Source organism: Gorilla gorilla, chromosome 7 (genome assembly GCF_029281585.2).
Source record: "Gorilla gorilla gorilla isolate KB3781 chromosome 7, NHGRI_mGorGor1-v2.1_pri, whole genome shotgun sequence".
Taxonomy (NCBI): domain Eukaryota; kingdom Metazoa; phylum Chordata; class Mammalia; order Primates; family Hominidae; genus Gorilla; species Gorilla gorilla.
In genome coordinates this window covers 146,719,448-146,740,250 of record NC_073231.2, presented here as the reverse complement: position 1 = coordinate 146,740,250, position 20,803 = coordinate 146,719,448, and the positions used below count along the sequence as shown (strand labels likewise).

Here is a 20,803-nt window from a genome sequence, read left to right as displayed (position 1 = left end):
AAAGAAACCTTGTAGATGTAACTTTATGTAAGGCTTTTAGTGTATGTTCTAGTCTTTGTAGATTTCAGATACAGTGAATGAGGAAACTCTTCAATAAAACCATTGTATCAGCCCTAATGAACTCTAGGGCATTCATACAGGAGGGAAACCTGTCAAAGATTATGAATTTGATAAGACATTTAGCAAAAATGTTCAAGGCTTATATCAGAAGACTCACCTAGGAAAGATTGTAACAGATGTGCCATGGTTTTAGTATCAAACTTTCTGCATGTAAGGGGATTACTACCATAGAGTCAGTGTCACTGCAGGCATGTTAGCCTTTAGCCAATGTTAAAAACTTCCTAGTCATACATTCATATTGTGAAGAAAAATTTACATCAGATACAAATGTATAAGTTATCACAACTCATTTAGCAAACTTGTGAAGATCAATCTGATCAAATCTATGTGGCCACAAACAAGGTGTTTTATTTCACAGTAATTGGCAAATTATCAGTCAGTGATTTTCAGATTGAGGCAGAAAAATCACAATTGGCATTGAATTCACCATAGCTCTTTCCTGGGATAGCATGAGGTTCTCATGATACTGAGTCACTGTAATGGAAGATTGGATATTATTCATAACCAACTTCCATTGAATGCTTTAATGCTATAACATTTGAAAATGCAATATCATAATTGTAAATTAATGAGTGGATTTGTACATCTGAACAAAGGGACTGAACAACATAAGAGGTATCAGACAAAGGAACATTATGGATACAGAGTATTGTCAGGAAAGAGAAAAATGGAAGAAACATGACAGCATTTGAAGGCCTGATGACCTTAGAACAGGAAGTGGGGATTGTAGGATTTAGATTTAAGAATTAGATTAGTAAAGAATCCAAGTATAATTACTTGTCAGAAAGAAACTGACCATTGAATAGCATCAAAGGGGATGCCACACAACTATTTTCTGAAATGATATGGCTTATTGTTATTCAGGTACTGAATAACTCGATTCAGTCTTAAACTCATTATAGCTACGTTGCCCATTATCGTAGCCATGTGCAGTTGTTGAGCCCTTGAATGTGGCTAGTCTGAATTGACATGTGCTATAGTATAAAAATATATACCACATTTCAAAGAGTAAGAAAACAGAATAAAATATCTCGTATCAATGTGTTATGATTACATGTTAAATGATAATACTTTTGATATAGTAGGTTAACTGAACTATATTACTGAAATTGAATTTACCTGTTTGTTTTTATTTTATTTTTTTACTGTGACTACTAGAAATTTTAAAATTACTTATGTGGCTTGCATTATATTTCTGCTGGACAGTGGTGTTCTATAGAAAGCAAATTCTCAGAAAGACTGCTTGAATCAGAAAAAACAAAACTTTTTGAGGAGTTTAAAGATTTGTTTTCACCAAGAATATCTGGATTTTTGTAACATTTCATTATAGAGCCTTTCTCATGCTTCAGTTAATAAGTATTAGTGCTTTTACAATTATGTGTGCTAATTGTACGTTAATTAATGTTTGATTGTTGAAAAGATTTGCAAGATTTCACAGTTTATAGGCAAAATCCATTACAGCAACAGTAGTAAAATGATACTCATTGAAGTGATCTGGAGATCTTGGGTACAGGCTTCTTGGCCTTGGACGTGATTTTTCTGTAGATGTGAAACCATTACTGGCTTATGTGTGAAGCACCTCAGTATGAGGAAGTGGTGGGGATCTGTGAGAGGGTCACACAAGCACTCTCCGTCTGCATAGCCAGCCTCAACCTGTGGACCTCCCCAGGTACTGCCAAAATCAGGTACACCTTGTCAGCCGAGTTATTATTACAAAATCGCACTGACAAGCTGGTATATTCTGCCCCCCAAACAGCTCAGGGTCCCATGATCACAAACATCACTTATCTTGGCCGTAGCTTTGGCCAAGTGTCAGTACCGTGCTTCAGGCAGCTCTAGAGATAAGTGTGGGGTCAATCTGGAACAGCCAAGAGAAACCCAGGCTGTACAATGTTGAATAAGACCAGTCATCTAGAAACATGGCAGTGATAATTCAGAAAAATAATGACATAAAATTCCAAATTCTACCAGAGAAATCCCCTACTTAGGAGAAAGAATGACGTTTACACCAGACTTTTCATCAGCAATGCTGGATGCAAGAAGACATTGGAACAGTATCTTCAAAGGGCTCAGGGAAAATAACATGTACTTTAGAAGTCTATATCAGATAAATTATTAATCAAGATAATGTGAAATGAAGGTATCTGCAGAGAAGTAGTGACATAGAAAGCTAATAGCATGGGCTCTCTTTGAAAAAACAATTAGATGATATAATGCAGCGTGGAAAAAAGTTGAGCCCATAAGAAAATACTGTAGCAGGATGCAAGAGACAGTGGTCCATTGTCATACTTGCTGCCTTGTATGCTGTCTTGTACCTCTCTTAATGTCCCCGTAGTCTCTTGAATCTACCACCATGATTTAATCCAACTTTCTGCCTATTCTCCACCTGTCGCCATCCTGTGATTGGTTACGTTCTAGATTTGCAACCTTAGTGCTACGCAGCTGTCATGCTGTATCCCCCCATCTTGTTCTCTCCTAGACAACCATTTCATACCTCGTCCACTTTCTTCAACCTGCAGTACTTGGAAAAGTCCACACATTTCTATATCTTCCCTTTCCCCAGCATTTGTACCTCACTTCTCTGTCTTTACACTTCTTGCTACAAAATAACCATCCAGTGCTCCAGTCAAAGGGTTACCTCATCTTTTAGTTACTTAGATCCATTTGCAATCGTCTTTTATTCCTCTTTTGCTCTCAAGCCATATCGAATACATTAGCTAATCCTGTCCACATTATCTTCAAAAATATATCCAGAACCTACCCATTTCATATTGCCTCCACTGCTATCCCTTTCTTTGAGCTCTTCTTCAGTAGCTGCCTTAAAATGTCTCTTCCATACATTATGGCATGGTATCCTAACTGACATCTTGTTTCCCTACTTGCTTTCCTTAGTCTGTTGACAACCCAACAGCCAGAATGATCCTGGAGAGATGAAAGCCAGAGCACTTCACTCCTCCACTCAGAACCTGGTTTCATTTAGTCAACATGCACGTCCTTTGAGAGTCTCACCCATCTCCCTGATCCTGTCCCATCATGCCCTGTCACCTCTGTCCTAGTCACTCACTTTTTCTTTCTGCTTCCTGTTTCTCTAACATACCAATCACCGAATCAGTGATTTGCTTAAAACCCCCCAAGAGCTCCCCATTTCTCCCAGACTAAAAGCCAGATTCCTTTTGTGGCCTACAAGGACCTACGGGATGTGGCTCCTTGATTGTTCTCACCCTGCCCTTACTAACTCTGCCTCCCAGGGCATGCCAGTCTAAGAATGCTCCCTTATGCCTCACCATTGCTGTTTTTCTGTCACTATTTTATTTTCTTCAGATCATTATTATTGACATTGTCTTGTACTTGATTTGTTTGCTCATTTATTAGCTGTTTTCTTCCCCAACTTCTTAAGTTCTGTGACATCAGGGATCTTTGTACTTCATGGTATTATTGCCAACGTCTTTAACAGTGTCTAGCAGGCAAACAGCCAAGTGCTCAGTAGGTATAGGTACTTTTGTTGAATGACATATGGCATCCAAGGTGAAATGGAATATTTCTGAGAGAAGTATGTTAGGAACATTGACCACAGAAGTAGAAAGCCTTAATTGACAAATAACCACAAAGATATTGATTTGATAGCCAAAGATTATACCTATTCAAAGCCATACCCCACTTTACTGATATCTCTGCCAAATCTTTGTACCTAGCTTATTTTTTAAAAAGACATTACAAGGACTAGAACAAATAATTTCATGCCCATACACCAGGCAAGTACTGGGCAAATACTGTATGATGCTGCTTAAGATTACACCACCATTGAGTTCTTGGACAGTATTCTTATCCCATTCAAAACCCCTTAAAATTTTTCTGACTGGTACATCGAACTTTTCTAAATAAATAGCATATCCTCAGGTTTCAGTACTAGTCATGAGTCAGTAGGGAATGGTTGGTAAATCTGAATCTGTAATAGTAAATGGAAAAAAATCAGTTCATGTAGTTTGTTAAAATATAGGTGTGTTGGGTTGGATTAATACTAATTACTGTTACCAAGCTGGTAGTGGGAAGACTAGTAATGGGAAGTAACGTTGTGTTCAATTTAAAATCATCCTTCTGATAGGAATGGGAAAATGTACAGTGATTTGGGATTCTGCAAGAACAAACTATGCTATAAACAACTGGTATCTGTAGGGGAAGGGAATTCTTCAGGGAGTTCTCCCTGAGTTCGGCCATAGGTAGGTGCCTGGAGGACTTTTCAGAGCAGTCCAACGGTCTTCAGTGTTTATTGTTAGCTGTCATCATTGGACACTTTGTGTGTGTTAGAAGTGTAAGCTGTTCTCTCTGACAGAGGAGCAGTTGAATGTATGTTTAAAAACATTTAAAAGCAATTGATTATTAATAACAATCAATTGAACATTGATTGTTACGGATTCAAATAATTTTGATTCTAGAAAGGACTATGGAGGTCTTAGAAAATTAAACTCTTTCTTTACAGGATGGAAAGTATCATCTAGGAAGAAAGCTAGAAAGGAAAGCTTTAAGAAAAAGCATAAAAAGCCATGTTAAAGAGGAGAACCTAAGCTAACAGAGCACGAGGAAGAAAAAATTTTGAATTCAAAATCCTGAGAGATAGTGATTGAGGTAGTGATTTCCCATAGGTAGAATGTTGGCTCCTAAAGATGCCTACATCCTAATCCCCAGAACCTGTGCAGATGTCCCCTTACGTGGCCAGAGGGACTTGTAGGCGTGATGAAGGCTACAGACCTTAAGGTGGGGAGATCATGAGTCCTTCACTGCAGCAGGCCTTTCCTTACCGTGGTCAGTGGGAGGTGAATATGAAAGAAGGATCAGATGCAACGTTGATGGAAGAAGACGACCATGAGCCAAGGAGTGCAGTGCCCTGTAGAAGCTGGAAAAGACAAGCTAAGAGCCTCCAGAAAACAGCACATCCCTGCTGACGTCTTTATTTTAGGCCAGTGAGACCCATTTCATACTTGTGATCTACAAAACTAAAAGATAATGCACTTGTTGTGTTTTAAGCTCCCAAGTTTGTGGTGATTTATTACAGAGGTAATAGGGAACTAATACAGTGACTGTGGACCACCAAGATAAAAAAGTGCATTCTTTGTCTTGGAAGACTTTTAGAAGGACTCCTAGTTTACGACTGGACCAAGAGGAGGAAACGTACTAGGTGTTGGAGAACAGGATTTGAATTTCTGGATCTTTCTTTTTGATAACCCAGTGATGAAAGCCTCCAAGAAGAATGGTAGGAATCCCTTGGTTTTCTAAAGCTGAAGAGTATCTGAAAGAGAAACACAATGAGAAAAAGAAACACTATACTATAGAAGAATCAGTAATGGTGATTATGTTTGGTAATTCTTAGGAAGCAGTAAGATGAACAGTGTCAACAATGTGTGTTGCTTCAGATATCTCTTCTAGTAATAAATCTGAAAATTAAGTGTGAGACTATAGCTAAAAATATAAAATATCCCTTTTTGTCCCCTCCTCCCCACAAACCACTTAATACTCATTTGTACATGTTCATTGTCATGTCTTTCTCCTGTGAGACTCTTAAGACTTTTGAGGCTCAGGATTGCGTCTTAACCGTTATTGTGTCACTAGCATCATGCATGTAGTAGGCACTTCAGATGTTCTTGAATAAATGAACAGTTTATGAAAGAATGAACATGGAGGAAAGAGTCACATGACCTATTTCGAACAGTGGTGAAGGTCATTTGTTTGAAAGTACTGTCTAAAAGGTAAGTGGCTAAATGGAACCAAGCAAAATAATAAAAACTTTCAGAAATGAACAAAAGTATAGCCTCATCTCACTAGTGAGTAATCAGGGAAATTAAACCATCATAACAACAGTAAAATACCTGTGGAAGTTTTTTTGGTCATTAAATTGATCATCATAAGATTAATTTTACTCATTATTAATGTGAGATAAATGATACTCTGTAACATTATGCATCAAGTATAATTGGTATAGTTTTGTTGATGGGCAGGAAGTTTGGTTGTACTTATCAAAATGTTTCAGTTAAAGGAAATTTTGTCTATTTCTATGCAGTGGTCATAAATACCTTTGATGACAGCTAGAAGGATGTTCATAGCAGTATTTTTATTTACACCTTCCTTTCTCCCTCAGAACAAGGAAATCTTTATTCATCAGTAGTAAAATGACCTTGCACATTTAATGTTATGTTCCTGATAAGATACAGGCATGATGTGAACACTGGCTTTTATTTTAACCTTGAAAAGAATTCTTTTACCATGAATGTCTACTATGAGAATTTAATCAGAAAAGTTGTGTATTTCTGACACTTGGGATATCAGAGACAGGTTTCAGAGTAGCCAATTATTGTTTTGTATTTCATAGGACCAGATAGATGTGTCTTCAAAGTCAAGATGAGAAATTTAAATTTAATTCTGGTACCTTTAGTGGCATATTAAAAACCCATGTCCTATTATCCTTTTAGAGACAGTCATTTTTATTCTAAATGTATGTGTGCGTGATATGAAAATGGGGCACTTCCATATGGCAGCACTGTAGGGTTGGTTGAGTTTACATTCCTCACTAAATACATAGTTCTCAGAATTATTTGTTGAGTTATCCAGACCAGATATCTAGTTCTCAGAATTACTTAAGTTACTGAGTATATGCATTTAGCACCACATATGTAAGCACTTTGTATATTTATAATGTTTGCCACTATCCAGAGAAATTTATAAGGGTGCTAGAGAATGAGCAGTAGGACAGAGTACGATATGGATGCGTAATGAGAAAGCAAAAAATGAAACAGAAGGTAATATCTGTGTGTTTATTACTTTTCACTACTTCATGGAGAGTGAAAGTTGAAAGCTGGTTTACTCATGAGGTACTACTGTATGCAAAGGCTGTGTCACTCAGATCCACACTTTGAAGTCACTCTGAGTCTCTTCAGGCAGCATGATCAAGTGAATGGAATAAGATTCTCTCTCTTACATGAAACTCCAAGACAGAAACCTGCCTTTCCCTAACAGATACCACAGTTCTGGGCTAAGCCTCTTTGAGACTGGTTTGCTGCAGGTCTCCTATATGTGTGCTGTGAGTTCAGCGGAGATGAAGTGACTTTTTCATGGGGTCGCTACAGAAGGCAACCGGAGAAGCTGGGCTTTTTCTTAGGATGTGAATGGTGACAATTATGAGAAATGATTTGTGTTCCTTACTGCCTTATATTCAACATCAGGTTATGGAAGGTTAGTAGACCAAGTGACCTGAGGCAGATGGCCAGAGACCACTGTAGACACTGATCACAGCTCTAACAAGAGAGAACCGCCTCTTAAATTGGTAGTAGCAGTGAGCTGTGGAGCAAGGAGGCTTACTGACCTGTGCTTTACCAAGGATAGCTGGTGTTGGTGCGTACTGGGTGTTGATCTGGCAGAGCTGGACAGGGAACCAGGAGCTTTTGTAGGAATTTCACAGAGGTGCTAGCTTCCATCCTTTATAGTTCAGGGATTTGTGTGTTGGCAAGAAGCTGCAGAAGTTACTTCTGAGAGAATTGTTAAAAGGTGCTCCTTCCTTTAGGCAAGTTCCCCACCCCAGAGCACAAGGTTTAAAGACTAGAACGTGGACTCTTTTCGCCCTCAGCTGGACATCCTTGTGTAGGTAGGGTACTGTCATTTACAGTGGCCCTGTCAGGAATTCTGGGCCTTGGATCAAAAAGCCAGGAAGGACATTTTATGCCTCTGTCAGTTCCACATAGGAGTCTGTAGGCTGCAAACATCCTTCCTGTCCTGATGAGAATTCATCATCTTTATGAACCTGTCTTTGACTCTTCCAGCCTGGTCCTCTGTTGATGCTTTCTCTCTTGATACCATGTTTACTCCTTTCCTTTGTCCCTCTCTCTGCCACTTCCTGTGCTTGGTAAACAACTTTGTACCTGGGATTGAGTTGTCTGAAAGAGAGATTGACTCTACCACTTCATTCACTCAGTGCCCTGGGAGGTCTGCCACATGCCAGGTACCAGTATCGGGAGCACAGCACAGCAGCACACATCCTCAGTGTGCATATACTGGGTTTTGGACAGTTTTTGTATTTGGTACATGTTACGATTTATCTTTGCTTATGGAGAAGGCTAGGGATAATATCCTTTATCATGATCAGCAGCATTGTGCTGTAATAAAGCAATACTTGATGAGTGCAGGAACTTTTTTGTATGTCTTAACAAGTTGTATTATAGCTTCAATTAATTGCTAATTTTAAAAAGCAGCGATTATTTTCTTTCATAGACATTTTTCATTTTAATATCAGCATCATTTTAAAAAAAACTTGTCTTATCACCTAAAAGATTGAGAAGGTCACAGTTGGTTGTAATTTGCATACCCTCCTGTAAAGGACAGCAAATGGTTCTGTCATGTTCCCAAATGAGTCTTCCATACATGCTGCCCACTTAACAACATATTCTCTCATGGCCCTCATACCTAGGTAGGTACAGGGCAAGAGTCAGTTCTAACACTTAACCTGTCCATTGCTCCAGGAGAAATTTCACCATCTCTAGGGAACATTCCCTGATGACCTCATTCAAAGGTGACCTTCTCCTCTGAACTCAAGGGAACACATGTTAGAGGCATTAGATTTGGGAGTATTTAAGATTGCTTCATAATAATTTTTAAAGAGCAAGTAATAATAAACTGATTAGGCCCGAATTCAAAGAACTTTTCATGTATTTCCAGTGTCACCAGAAACATAGCCTTAACTGTGTGTTCCTGAATGTATGTTTTTTTAAAAAAATGATTATGAATGTTGCAGCCTGGTCTTGAACAGTATGATCTCCCTGTTTTTGAGAGTATAACCCCTCCTTGGGTCTGGACCTTAGAAAGTAGTAACTGAAAGATAGCTGGTGTGCTTTGACAGGCTTGGGGGGTGATGACAGTGGAATTGCAGAAATGTGTTTTTAAGTTTACATGCCTTGTTAATAAAGAAAGGAGAGAATCTCTTTATGTTTTCTTTTCTAAAACTTCTCCTTGTTCTTGAAAATACTATTTCAGAAACAAAGATTCCTAAGTAATTTATTTAACTTGATATTCTCATACCAAAGATTTCTGATAATTGACTAAAAGAAATGAACATTGCATTACTTTTTAGCATATAGTTTTTTTTTGTTTTGTTTTTGTTTTGTTTTGTTTTGTTTTCGGTTTATAACAGTCATTCTTGTGGGGGGTATGTTTTAGGGCATCATTCAGAAGATAGTGGACAGTCACAAAGTAAAGCATGTGGCCTGCTATGGATTCCGCCTCAGTCACCTGCGGTCAGAGGAGGTTCACTGGCTTCACGTGGATATGGGCGTCTCCAGTGTGAGGGAGAAGTATGAGCTTGCTCACCCACCAGAGGAGTGGAAGTAAGATACAAACCTGCTTTGGTGTGATGCACACTTGATTTCTTTTGCTTTTTAAAAACATGCACAAGATAACAAATGTATATGTTTAATTTTCACACTGCTTGTCATTACAACTCTGGTATAAATAAAATTGGTTAGTGATTATTAACGAATGATCTCTTCTAGACCTCTAGTCTAGCTTTTGGGTATTATTAATTATACTTTGAGCCATCTGATTTCCGTTTTCTGTGATGGTCGTTTGCTAGCTAATTTCTCATCAGTGCTACTTTGTTTCAACCTTTGCTCCCAATAAAACTCAAATCATATATGTGTGTGTGTGTGTATATATATATATATTTTTTATGTTTTCATCCCTTGTCATCCTTTTATGTAGCAGGAGTTGCTGTCACAACTAAATACCTTATTAATGGGCTACATAGCTTGTTTTATTATGCCCTGTAATCTAGAGCGCACCTACAAAGAGTGAGTGTATATTTGATATTCACATGCAACGTTAAAATTAGGACGTAATCTCTTAATGACTCCTGTTGAAATGTTAAGGAAAATAAAATTATTTCAGGGCAAATTAAAAGAATTCCCTATAATTGTTCTTTTTCTGGTCTCCCCTACTAATTTTTTTTTTTTTTTTTTTTTTTTTTACTACTAAGCAACTCAAGGTGTTACTAGGAAATTGCACATCTAAAATACATTTGTGAGAGGTATAACTTGTAAAAATGGGCTTCTTTCACTAGGGTTCTAATTTTTATAGGCAATGCTACAGAAATAAAGGTAATTGTAGGTTGAAGAGTGCATTCAAAGGGTCAGTAACTTTGAAGGATCTAGATTGATTAGGGTAGACATTTTAAAAGACAAACATGTTTAGGTGAATAATTTTTTTTTTCTTTTTTGAGACAGAGTCTCGTCCTGTCACCCAGGCTGCAGTACGGTGGCATGAACATGGCTCACTGCAGCCTCTTGGGCTCAAGCGATTCTCCCACTTCAGCTTCTTGAGTAGCTGGGACTGTAGGCACAGACCACCGCGCCCAGCTAATTTTTGTATTGTTTACAGAGATGGGGTTTCAGCATGTTGCCCAGACAGATCTCAAACTCTTGGGCTCAAACAATCTGCCCACCTTGGCCTCCCAAAGTGTTGGGATTACAGATGTGAGCCGCCATGCCCAGCCTGAATAAATCTTATGTTGAATAAAACCCTACCCCAGTTACAGAGTTCATCAAAGAAATATAGCTGTATTTTCAAATTTGTCAGGTAGCTGGTACCGAGCTAACAAAATACTCCTTGAGAATATAGTTTCGTTGGTTCACATCAATGGCTAGAGAAGATTTGACTTCCAACTATTTAGTCAATTAAGCAAGTGAGCATTCCAAAACAAAGGATATGTAAAAGTTAGATAAAAATACCTGCAGGGTTTTTGTTTTGTTTTGTTTTTTGAGATGGTCATCTTGCTGTGTTGCTTGGGCTGGTCTTGAACTCCCCTACTCAGGTGATCCTCCTGTGTCAAGGTACTTTTATTTAACACAATTTTATTATCTTGGTTTATATGGACATGTCAGATGCAGACTTTGTTATAATGAAATCCTTAGTGCTCAATAAAATGGTCATTGAATCTAAATCTCTTAGTAGATTGTTGTTGTTCTTTTAAGCCAATTTATTTACTTTGTTCCAAGTAAAATTGAATAGGCACTGCTTTACTGACTGGGTCTTGAATCCTCAAAAGGAAGAAAAATTTAGGTGGGGTTATATAGAATTTCTCATAGATTGACCCTACTAGATGAAAGGGTGATCGGGATACTACTGCTCATAATAATACTGATGATGATGATGATGACATTGATGCCTTGTCGTCATAAGTGGCTGAGCCAGGGACTCTGCCATCTGTATGCTGCTTACACCAGATAACTTAAATATACATTTCATTTAACTGTCCCCAAACCCTATGAGTTAGAGACTATCGTTCTTATTTTACACATGAAAACAAAATTGATAAACTTGTAGTTAAATAGTTTGTGACACAGCTTTGATTCGAACTTAGCTGTCTGGCTTCATAGTACAGGTTTTAAAAATTAGATTGCCTATCTCAATATGGGAATAATGTTGTCTTAAATACTCTGAAAATGTAGCTAGGCTTTTAAGATTAGTGAAAGTTGGCTAGGTGTGGTGGCCCACATCTGCAATCCCAGCACTTTGAGAGGCTGAGGCAGGCAAATCACTTGAGTTCAGGAGTTCGAGACCAGGCTGGCCAACGTGAGTGAAACCCTGTCTCTACTAAAAATACAAAAATTAGCCAGGCGTGGTGGCGGGTGCCTGTAATCCCAGCTACATTGGAGGCTGAGGCAGGAGAATCGCTTGAACCTGGGAGGCGGAGGTTGCAGTGAGCCGAGATCATGCCATTGCACTGCAGCCTGGGTGACAGAGTAAGACTCTGTCTCAAAAAAAAAAAAAAAGGGGGATTAGTGAAAGTTACATGCATAGTAGGTAGAGATGATGACAGAAGAAAAATGTGACAGATAAACTGATGAGGTATTTTCAAGAGTTATGAGGGTTAATACTGATGGTTCTGTATATTTAAAAGGGGAGGAATTTAAGTGTCAGTAAGGAAAAGGAGACTATCAAAAATAACCAAGAGAATTTGGATAGTCCAAATAGAAGTTGTAGAAATCACAGGATCGATAAAATAGCAGATTAGACGTAGCTGAAAAATTAGTAAACAAGAGAAAAAATTTTCCAGAACATACCACGGAGAGATGAAAAGATGGAAAATGTGAATGCAAGTTTATGTAACATGAAGAATGAGGTCAACCCATTTCTAACAGAAACTCAAGAAGAATAGAATAAAAAAGAATGGAGAAGAGGAGGAGATAATCCCAAGAGATAATGGTTGAGAATATTTTATAATCAGTGAATGACATGAGCCTTCAAATACAGGATTAACATAAAATCCCAAATAGAGTCAATAAAACTAAACTGACGCATTGGCAGATTGTATTAATAGTAAAATATTGTTGTATCAGAGAACAAGACAGGATGACACCCAGAGAAAAATTCAGACTTTTCAACAACAATAATAGATGCCAAGAAAATAGTGGGATAATATGTTCAAAGTAGTGAGGAAAGTAGCTGGCAACCTGTATTTGTTTGCCCAGTTAAATTGCCATTCAAGAACAGGGTGAGATAGAGACATTTTCCTTAGAGGATTTACCACCAAAGGAACCTCTTACAAAAACACCTTAGGAAAAACGAAAATCATCTCTGAAGGGGAGGGTCTCGGATGCAAGATGGAAAAAGTTGGGTAGATCTAAATATGCATTGGCCCCATGAAACAAGATAGTAACTGATTTTTAATTTGAAGAACGCACACATAAAACGTAAGCAGAAAGGGAACAAAGTATATCAGACAAATAGTAACCAAGGGGAAAAGGATTATACCCTGTTAATATCATATGAAAAAAATTTTAAACATCTTTTAAAGCATCATTAGGGATATAGAAGGCGATTACAATACAAGCTATTATCACCAAGAATTTAGTAAATATTCCTTACTTAGCTTTCTGGATACCAAACTGCTTTGGTTTTCCTTCATTGACCATTCATAGCCTTTCTGAACTGTTTGGCCTTTAAATGTTGGGGTGCTCCAGTAACCTGTTTTCTTCTCTTTCTAGTCTCCCTACACCTGCCTTGGGCATTAAATCATACATTTGATTGGATGGAGGCAGGGAAACTGAGAAACAAATTAGTGCAATAACCCAGGCAAAAATCCTAAAAGATGGTGCAGTAGGGGAATAATAATAGAAGTTGTGAGAAACAGTTGTACAGGGTTGTATTTTTAAGGAGGGAGCTGATGGGATTTGCTGATGTATCTCTTAGAATGTAAGCCATCCAATTATATTTGTAAATCATTTGGACTCAGAAACTTCCAGTAGCTTCTCATCACACTCAGAGCAAACTCTGGAGTTTCTGATGACCTCACAGTCCTTATCTCCTTCTGCTCTTCCTCTTCCTCCTCCACTCTGGTGACATCAGTCCTTTTGATTTCAGTTTTCCTTCCATTAAATTCTTTAATATATTTTAGAGTTCTTTCCATAAATACTCAAGTTGGGATCTGATGTGATGGTTTCTTCTCTATTGCCAGACTTTTTAATTGTTGAATAATATAGCCCTTCATCTTAATTAACGCTTTCTTTGTCTCACCTCCCTTTTTTCCTTTATCGTTTACAACTTTTCACTTTCTCAACTCTAGCCCCCTGGCTTTCTTATTGGGGCCTTTGAACTTGGTGTGACTCTGCTGAGTATGTTCTGCCTTTTCCAGGCATGGCTTGGACCTCCTCATTCCAGGAATGTGCTTGAATGTTACTGCTTTCCTATGGTCTCCTACTGGCTACCTAAAGAGCCCACTTGCCTACCTGAAGCTCCTTGTGATTTTTCATCAGCTCATATACTCTGTTAATTTTTTACAGACCTCTGAAGACTGATATTATGTATGTGTTTATCTTTCTCAGGGACTTTGTTTTCTTCACTCCTCTATTCCTGGTTCTAGTCATGCCTGGTATACAATAGGCACCCAATAAACAATATTTGAATAAAAACTGAATAAATAATATATTGATAATGCATGTGTAAAAGAAGCCCAGAAGCAAAGTAATTTGATGGTTTAGAAACTTGTTTTCAGCTAGGAACCAAACAATATTAGCTTAAGTTAATAACAGTATTACCATATTAACACCTGTTGTTTACCGTGTGTCAGACATTTGATGTAGTTCATCAAAATTAATTTCTATTATGATAGTCTTATCATGTAGGTACTCTCTTTTTGCCATTTTGCTTGTGAGAAAGCCATACTTTGGAAAGGCTTAATAACTTTTCCTGGAGATCATATGGCTTAAATGGGTGGTATACTAGAAATTGAATCCAAACACTCAGCTGTTTCTTCTCTACTCCTGTATTAGATATGTAAATACAAGAAGCTGAACATGACAAATTTTTTTCTGTCACCTGCAGACATCTTAGTTCATAGGTGGGTATGTGAGGGCAGCTGCAGTTCTGGCTTTAATTCTGAGAAGTAAGATCTCAATAGTCAAATGAAAGTGCTAGGACTCAGCAATATAATTGGGTATAAATTTTGATTTCCATGACGTTTTTGGACATAGCTTGTTCTTTTGTGCTATCTGCTATAGAGTCTATTCATACTGTTGAATAAACCTGAAATACAGACTTGTTCACTTGGTCTTCACTCTTCAAACAGCTTGGTAAGCTAGCTTGCAGCACACGTATTTGGTCATAACTGTCTCAGGCAGGATGACCTTAGAGAGCTGTTTGTCATGACATGTCACTGGGAGAAAGGAAGAGCTGGATTGATAAATGGCTATCCATGTAGGAAGAAGAGCAACAACAACATTGGATACTACCTCAATACACAAATCTATGAGATGTACAAGTAGTGAAACATCACATGCAAAACTGTAAAAAAATAAGTTTAGTGGGAAGTATAGTTGAATGTATCTCTGGCCCTGGTATAGGAAGATTTTCTTAAGAGCTCCAAAATGTTCACTATAAAAAGAAAGGCTGGCAAATTCTACTGTACTAAGATTAGGACATTCCGCAAAAGATACATTTTGAAAGTACAAGAACAAGTTGCAAAGTGGGAGAAGATATTTGTAACACATGCAGTCAACAAAGGGTGGTGGTAAGAGTTCTGATCAATATAAAAATTGCTGACTGGGCACTGTGGCTCATGCCTGTAATCCCAGCACTTTTGGAGGCCAAGGTGGGCGAATCACCTGAGGTCAAGAGTTCGAGACTAGCCTGACTAACATGGTGAAACCCCGTCTCTACTAAAAATACAAAAATTACCAGGCGTCATGGCGGACGTCTGTAATCCCAGCTACTGGGGAAGCTGAAGCAGGAGAATCGCTTGAACCCGGGAGGGAGAGGTTGCAGTGAGCTGAGATCGTGCCACTGCACTCCAGCCTAGGCGACAGAGCGAGACTCCGTCTCAAAAAAAGAAAAAAAAAATTGCACACACCTCAGTAATAGATACGCAAGAGACATGAAGGTGTTATCATAAAAGAGAAAATAAGTTTGGCCAATTAACATAGAAGGCACTGTCAACTTCATTATTGATCAGGGAAATGCAAATCGATACCTCAGTGAAACTCTACCTCCAGTTGGCAAAAAGTCAGCTGTCTGACACTCTCCGTAGCTGGAGAGGCTGTGGACCTGACAGTCTTTTACCTGCACTGCTAGGGAGAATGTTTTAATAAATTGGTGAAACCACCTGGGAAACCAGCTTGGCATCCTCTTGAATGTCAAGTGATTACATGCCCTACCATCCTGCAGTTCCCCTTCAAGTTCTCTCTTTCAGAGACTCTAGCTCTAGTTTCTATACTAGGCTATAACTGCAATAATGTTCATGGCATAAGCAGTGACAAGTCACTTGGGGATTATTCACACAGTAGAATGTCACACAAGTTGAAATGAATGAACTGCAGGTAGAAGTAACAATATGAATGAAACTTAGCTGTATAACATCATGTGACAAAGTAAGTCCTAGCGCAACTTTGTGAGTACGCTAAATACTACTGAATTTCACACCTTAAAATGGTTAATATTTTATGTTAATTTTACCTCAATTAAAAAAGTCCTGAAATATGACGTACAGCATGACACTTTTTATAAAGTAAAAAGTGAAAACACCTAACGAGATTGTTGGGAACACATGTTAAGACCATATGGAACATGTAAATAAGGGAATGGTAAATTCCTTCAGAAGTCACTGGAAGGCCCAGAGCCGTGGCAGGGGTAGCCACCAGCTCTTCCCAATCCCCGCAGGCTCCAGGGGAACTTCTGTTGACCATTAGGGTCTGAGGCTGAGTTTGAAAATCACTCCTGAAGTGTGCATGTGCACCCCAGCCTGTCCCCAGCGCTTTCCCAGTCAGTCCAGGGGCAGGTGGGAGCTTACCTGTTTCTAGGATGCTGGGAGAGCCTAGTTAAGTAGGTAGTATTTGTTAGGAGCTTGAGTCAGGCAAAAATGTTTAATCAATTTTGTATTTATTCACTTATGGTCAACATATTGATTGTATAATGTAGGCTATAAAGTATACATAAAAGTAGAAAATTTAAAAGCATGCAGCGGGCCAGGCGTGGTGGCTCACACCTGTAATCCCAGCACTTTGGGAGGCTGAGGCAGGTGGATCACTTGAGACTGAGAGTTCAAGACCAGCCTGGCCAACATGGTGAAACCCCGTCGCTACCAAAAGCACAAAAATTAGCCAGGCATGGTGGTGCACACGTGTAATCCCAGCTACTTGAGGGGCTGAGGCTGGAGAATCGCTTGAACCTGGGAGGTGGAGGTTGCAGTGAGCTGAGATAGTGTCACTGAGTAGCTGGGACTACATCCTTATGCCACAGCACCTGGCTAATTTCTTGTATTTTAGTAGAGACAGGGTTTCACCATGTTGGCCAGGATGGTCTTGATCTCCTGACCTCATGATCTGCCCACCTTGGCCTCCCAAAGTGCTGGGATTATAGGTGTGAGCCACTGTGCCTGGCCTAGTATGGTTTATTTTTTAAAGAAAATCTTGGTTAAATAGTTGTTTTGAGACAAGGTCTTGCCCTGTTAAACAGGCTGGAGTGCAGTGGTATGATCATAGCTCGCTGTAGCCTTGAACTCCTGGGTTCAAGTAGTCCTCCTTCCTCAGCCTCCCAGTTACCTAGGACTAGAGGTGTTTGCCATCACACTCAACTAATTTTTAAAATAATTTGTTTGTACAGACAAGGTCTCATTGTGTACTGGGATCATAGGCGCATGCCATCACGGTTGGCTGATTTTATTTTATTTTAGTAGGGGCAAGGTCTTGATATGTTGCCCAGGCTGCTCTCAAGCTCCTGGGCTGAAGCAGTCCTCCTGCCTTTGTCTCCTAAAGTACTGAGATTACAGGCATGAGCCACCATGCCCCACTTCTGATTCAAAGGTCTTATTTCAGGTTTTATTTTGTTATTGCTTTTAATGGTTGTCATAGCTAAAAGTATTCTTGACAAAGATACGCATAATTAAATAGAAGGGATACCAGTATCTTTGTGTGCTTAATCATGATACTGATTTTTCATTGCCAGTCACCAATTATGTAAACATTTGTTGAAATTTGGTCAGTAAATTTCCATATTCCATGATCATTCCTTTCAGTATAATTGATTTTGAAATATATTTTCATATTTTAACATCCGATTTTTTTATTTGGTGGAGAAATTTTGAAATGTTAGAAAATTTTGTTTTCAGATTTTTTATGAGCGGTGCATCCACTCCTTTTTGGTGACAAAGTTATAAATTGATGGAAATAGTTTAGACTTCAAAATGGTCTGTCCATAACATGACAGCATGCTTTTCTTTGTTGTTTTTAATTTTAATCATGGATTAACATTTTGGCCAAATAATTCTTTGTTGTAGGGAGCTTTTGTATATGTTGTATGGCTTCTACCCACTAAATGATAGGAGCCCACCACCCCACCCTCTTCAGTTGTAACAGGCAAAAATGTGTCCAGTTACTGCCAGTTGTCCCCTAGGGGAAACAGGAAGGGGGCAGAATCTCCCAAGGTTCAGAACTACTGCTCTAAAATATAACCAAAAGTTGTTAAAAATCTCCAAAAATTATTCTTAATTTCATAAACTATCCCATTAGTATTCAAATTTTGACTTGTTTATTAAATATCATGACAAAATTTTTAAAGATAAATTATTTGAATTAGGATCCAAATTAGGTGTGCCCTTTGTCTTTTAAGTCTTTGTAATCTATAGCATCTTTATATCCAGTTTCTCCCCTTTGCTTGCAGTTTGTTAAGGAAGCTGTGTTGCTTGTCCTACAGGTTTCCCTCATCTGGATTTTGTCCGTGACATCTGTGTCCATTGTCTTTGATGCCTTCTAATGTCTTCTCTGCAAAGCCTTTGTGTCATCTTTACTAAGTTAATTCTTACTCTATAATGTATTGCTATTATGTGGGTTATATTTTATTATTTCTGTTTACCACTTATTTCTAAATTGAGCACTTAGCTCACTTGTTTTCATTCATTCATGTTTACTGATAAATGTATTTTACTATAAATGGTCATTTTAGTTGTGTCTATGTCTCACAACTTTGTTAGATAGTGTTTTATTATCAATCAGTGTTTTGATATTTGTTTCAAGATTTTTGGAAGAAACCAAGGGGTGATTAAGTGTATTGTTTAAGTTTCTGCCATATGTGCTTATAAAAGAAAAGATTATTGGTTATTGATTTTATTTTGTTGCATTATAGGAAGCATAACAATTTTATGGTGTTGACTTTTTTTTAACTATGTTGAGATGATTCTTTGTGCCTTAGTACTTAGTTGATGTTTTCATTCCTTTTGAAAAGAAGGTGTGTTCTGTTATTATAAAGAGGGTGAGTGTGTTTGTGTACATTTTTTCAAGCTTATCGTCGTGTTATTTGAAGATTATATTGTTCATACTTTACTTGAAAAGTGACATTTAATGTATTTAATTGTATATATTATACACATATATATGTTTTGCTACATGCTCATCTCAAAGAAAGTATTCAACTGTAATTGTTGATTTACTTTTTTTTAGTAATTCTGTCTTGTGATTCTTTATGATTTTAAGGCTATGTTGTTAAGTACATATAAGTTCATGATTATAATATCTTCATCTATTCTTTCTGTTACCAGTACGTAGTGCCCCTCTTTGTTTATGTTTCCTATCAGCAACATATTTATTGTCTTTGTGTATGAACTGATGAATTGTAGCCCATTAAATTAGAGGTGTGCCCATTCCCAATTTCATTCTCTATTCTTTGCTTCCGGAGGTAACTGATATCCTGACTTTTGTCATAATCATTTTTTTGCTTAAAAAAAAAGGTTTTACTACTTATGTATTGTCCAAGTCTGACATCGTGATCATTCATTATCTGAATCAGAAAAAAGTGGCTTTATTATGCTGTTAAGGGAAAGCTGTGCTGATCAGTCACAGTCTCCCTGAGCAGAACACACTACTGATTCTATACAAGGTTTTTGGAAGTATGAAGTTGAGAAGCTGGCCAACTTTCAGAGGTGGGAATGGGTTGGCATCAATTTTAGGTGTATGGTTACCCAAGTTAGACTGTTCATCTTTAGAAGCATGTTATTTAGAGTTAGTTCCTGTTTGGCTAAATTAAAGAAGAATCTGCCAGTCAGTTGACTTGCAGATGCGTGTTCATTGAGGCAAGATATCAGGCGCTTTAAAATTAGTTTCGAGTGGGTCTGTGCCTGTACAACTGATATTTATTGACCAAGCTGATTTAAAACTGGTTTTGTGTGTGTATGGGTTGGGGGGGCGGGACGGGTGTTTGTCACCACAGCTACAAAAGGGTCAGTCTTGTATATGTGGGAATTTAAAAATTCTCAATATAATATCAAAAGTTGCAAAATAGTACACAGAAATCCTGTGTACCCTTCAGCCAGTTTCCCTAAATATTAAAATCTTACATAATATAGCTAGTAAAACCAGGAGATTAACATTGATACAGTCCTAGTAACAAATCTATATGACTTATTCACATTTCCCAATTATTCCACTTACCGTTCCTTTTCTGGTTCAGGATCAATTCAGAATACCACATTACGGTCATGTCTCCTTAAGTCTTCTCTAATCTGAGACAGTTCCTTAATCTGTGTCATTATGACCTTTACATTTTTGAAGAATACTCACTGGTTATTTGTATTGTGTTCTTCAATTTGAGTTTGGTATTGTTTTTATGATTAAGGTTTTGCGTTTTTGGCAAAACTGCCGCAGTCAAGATGTCATACCTTTCTCATTGCATTGTATCAGGAAGTCCATAATGATGGCACAACTCAATTTACAGGTGGTTCTAACTTGGATCATTTGGTTAAGGTAATGGAAGCCAGGTTTCTCCACTGCAAGGTTACTGTTTCCCCTTTATAATTAAGAAATATCTTCTGGGAAGATATATCGATACTGCAACATTCTGTTTCTCACTTTCACCCACTGATCTTAGCATTCATTGATGATTCTGTCTTGCAGTGGTTATTACTGTAATTTTTGCTAAATGATAAATTTATATTTCCATTCTTCCCTTTTTTAAAAAAATTGGAAGTCTATTGTAAGAACAGACTGTTGACACCACATTTTTTTATGAGGGCATCTGTGTTGTGTGAAGTTAATGCTTTGTTTATTTCACTAAACACGGACTAGCTAGCTAACCCTTCTCAGTATCAGGACTATCATATCCTTAATCTAGCTCAGCTTTTCAAAAATATACCCTCTCCCTCCTTATCCTCAGTTGGTTACTTTTGGGT

At 38.0% G+C, this 20,803-nt stretch overlaps 1 protein-coding gene across 25 annotated transcripts in view; it reads left to right on the top strand.

Annotated features, from left to right (window-relative positions):
- The window catches only part of PTK2 (protein tyrosine kinase 2), a 340,227-nt gene that overhangs the window by 109,013 nt on the left and 210,411 nt on the right, over nucleotides 1-20,803 (top strand). For 18 of the 25 annotated variants that reach the window (XM_055349579.2, XM_055349577.2, XM_055349578.2 and 15 more), the window contains one exon: nucleotides 9,316-9,482. The exons of the other annotated variants lie outside the window; for them this stretch is intronic. In XM_055349579.2, the coding sequence (XP_055205554.2) occupies nucleotides 9,316-9,482 (167 nt within the window). The remainder of the gene's footprint in view (nucleotides 1-9,315; nucleotides 9,483-20,803) is intronic. 25 annotated transcript variants of the gene reach the window in all.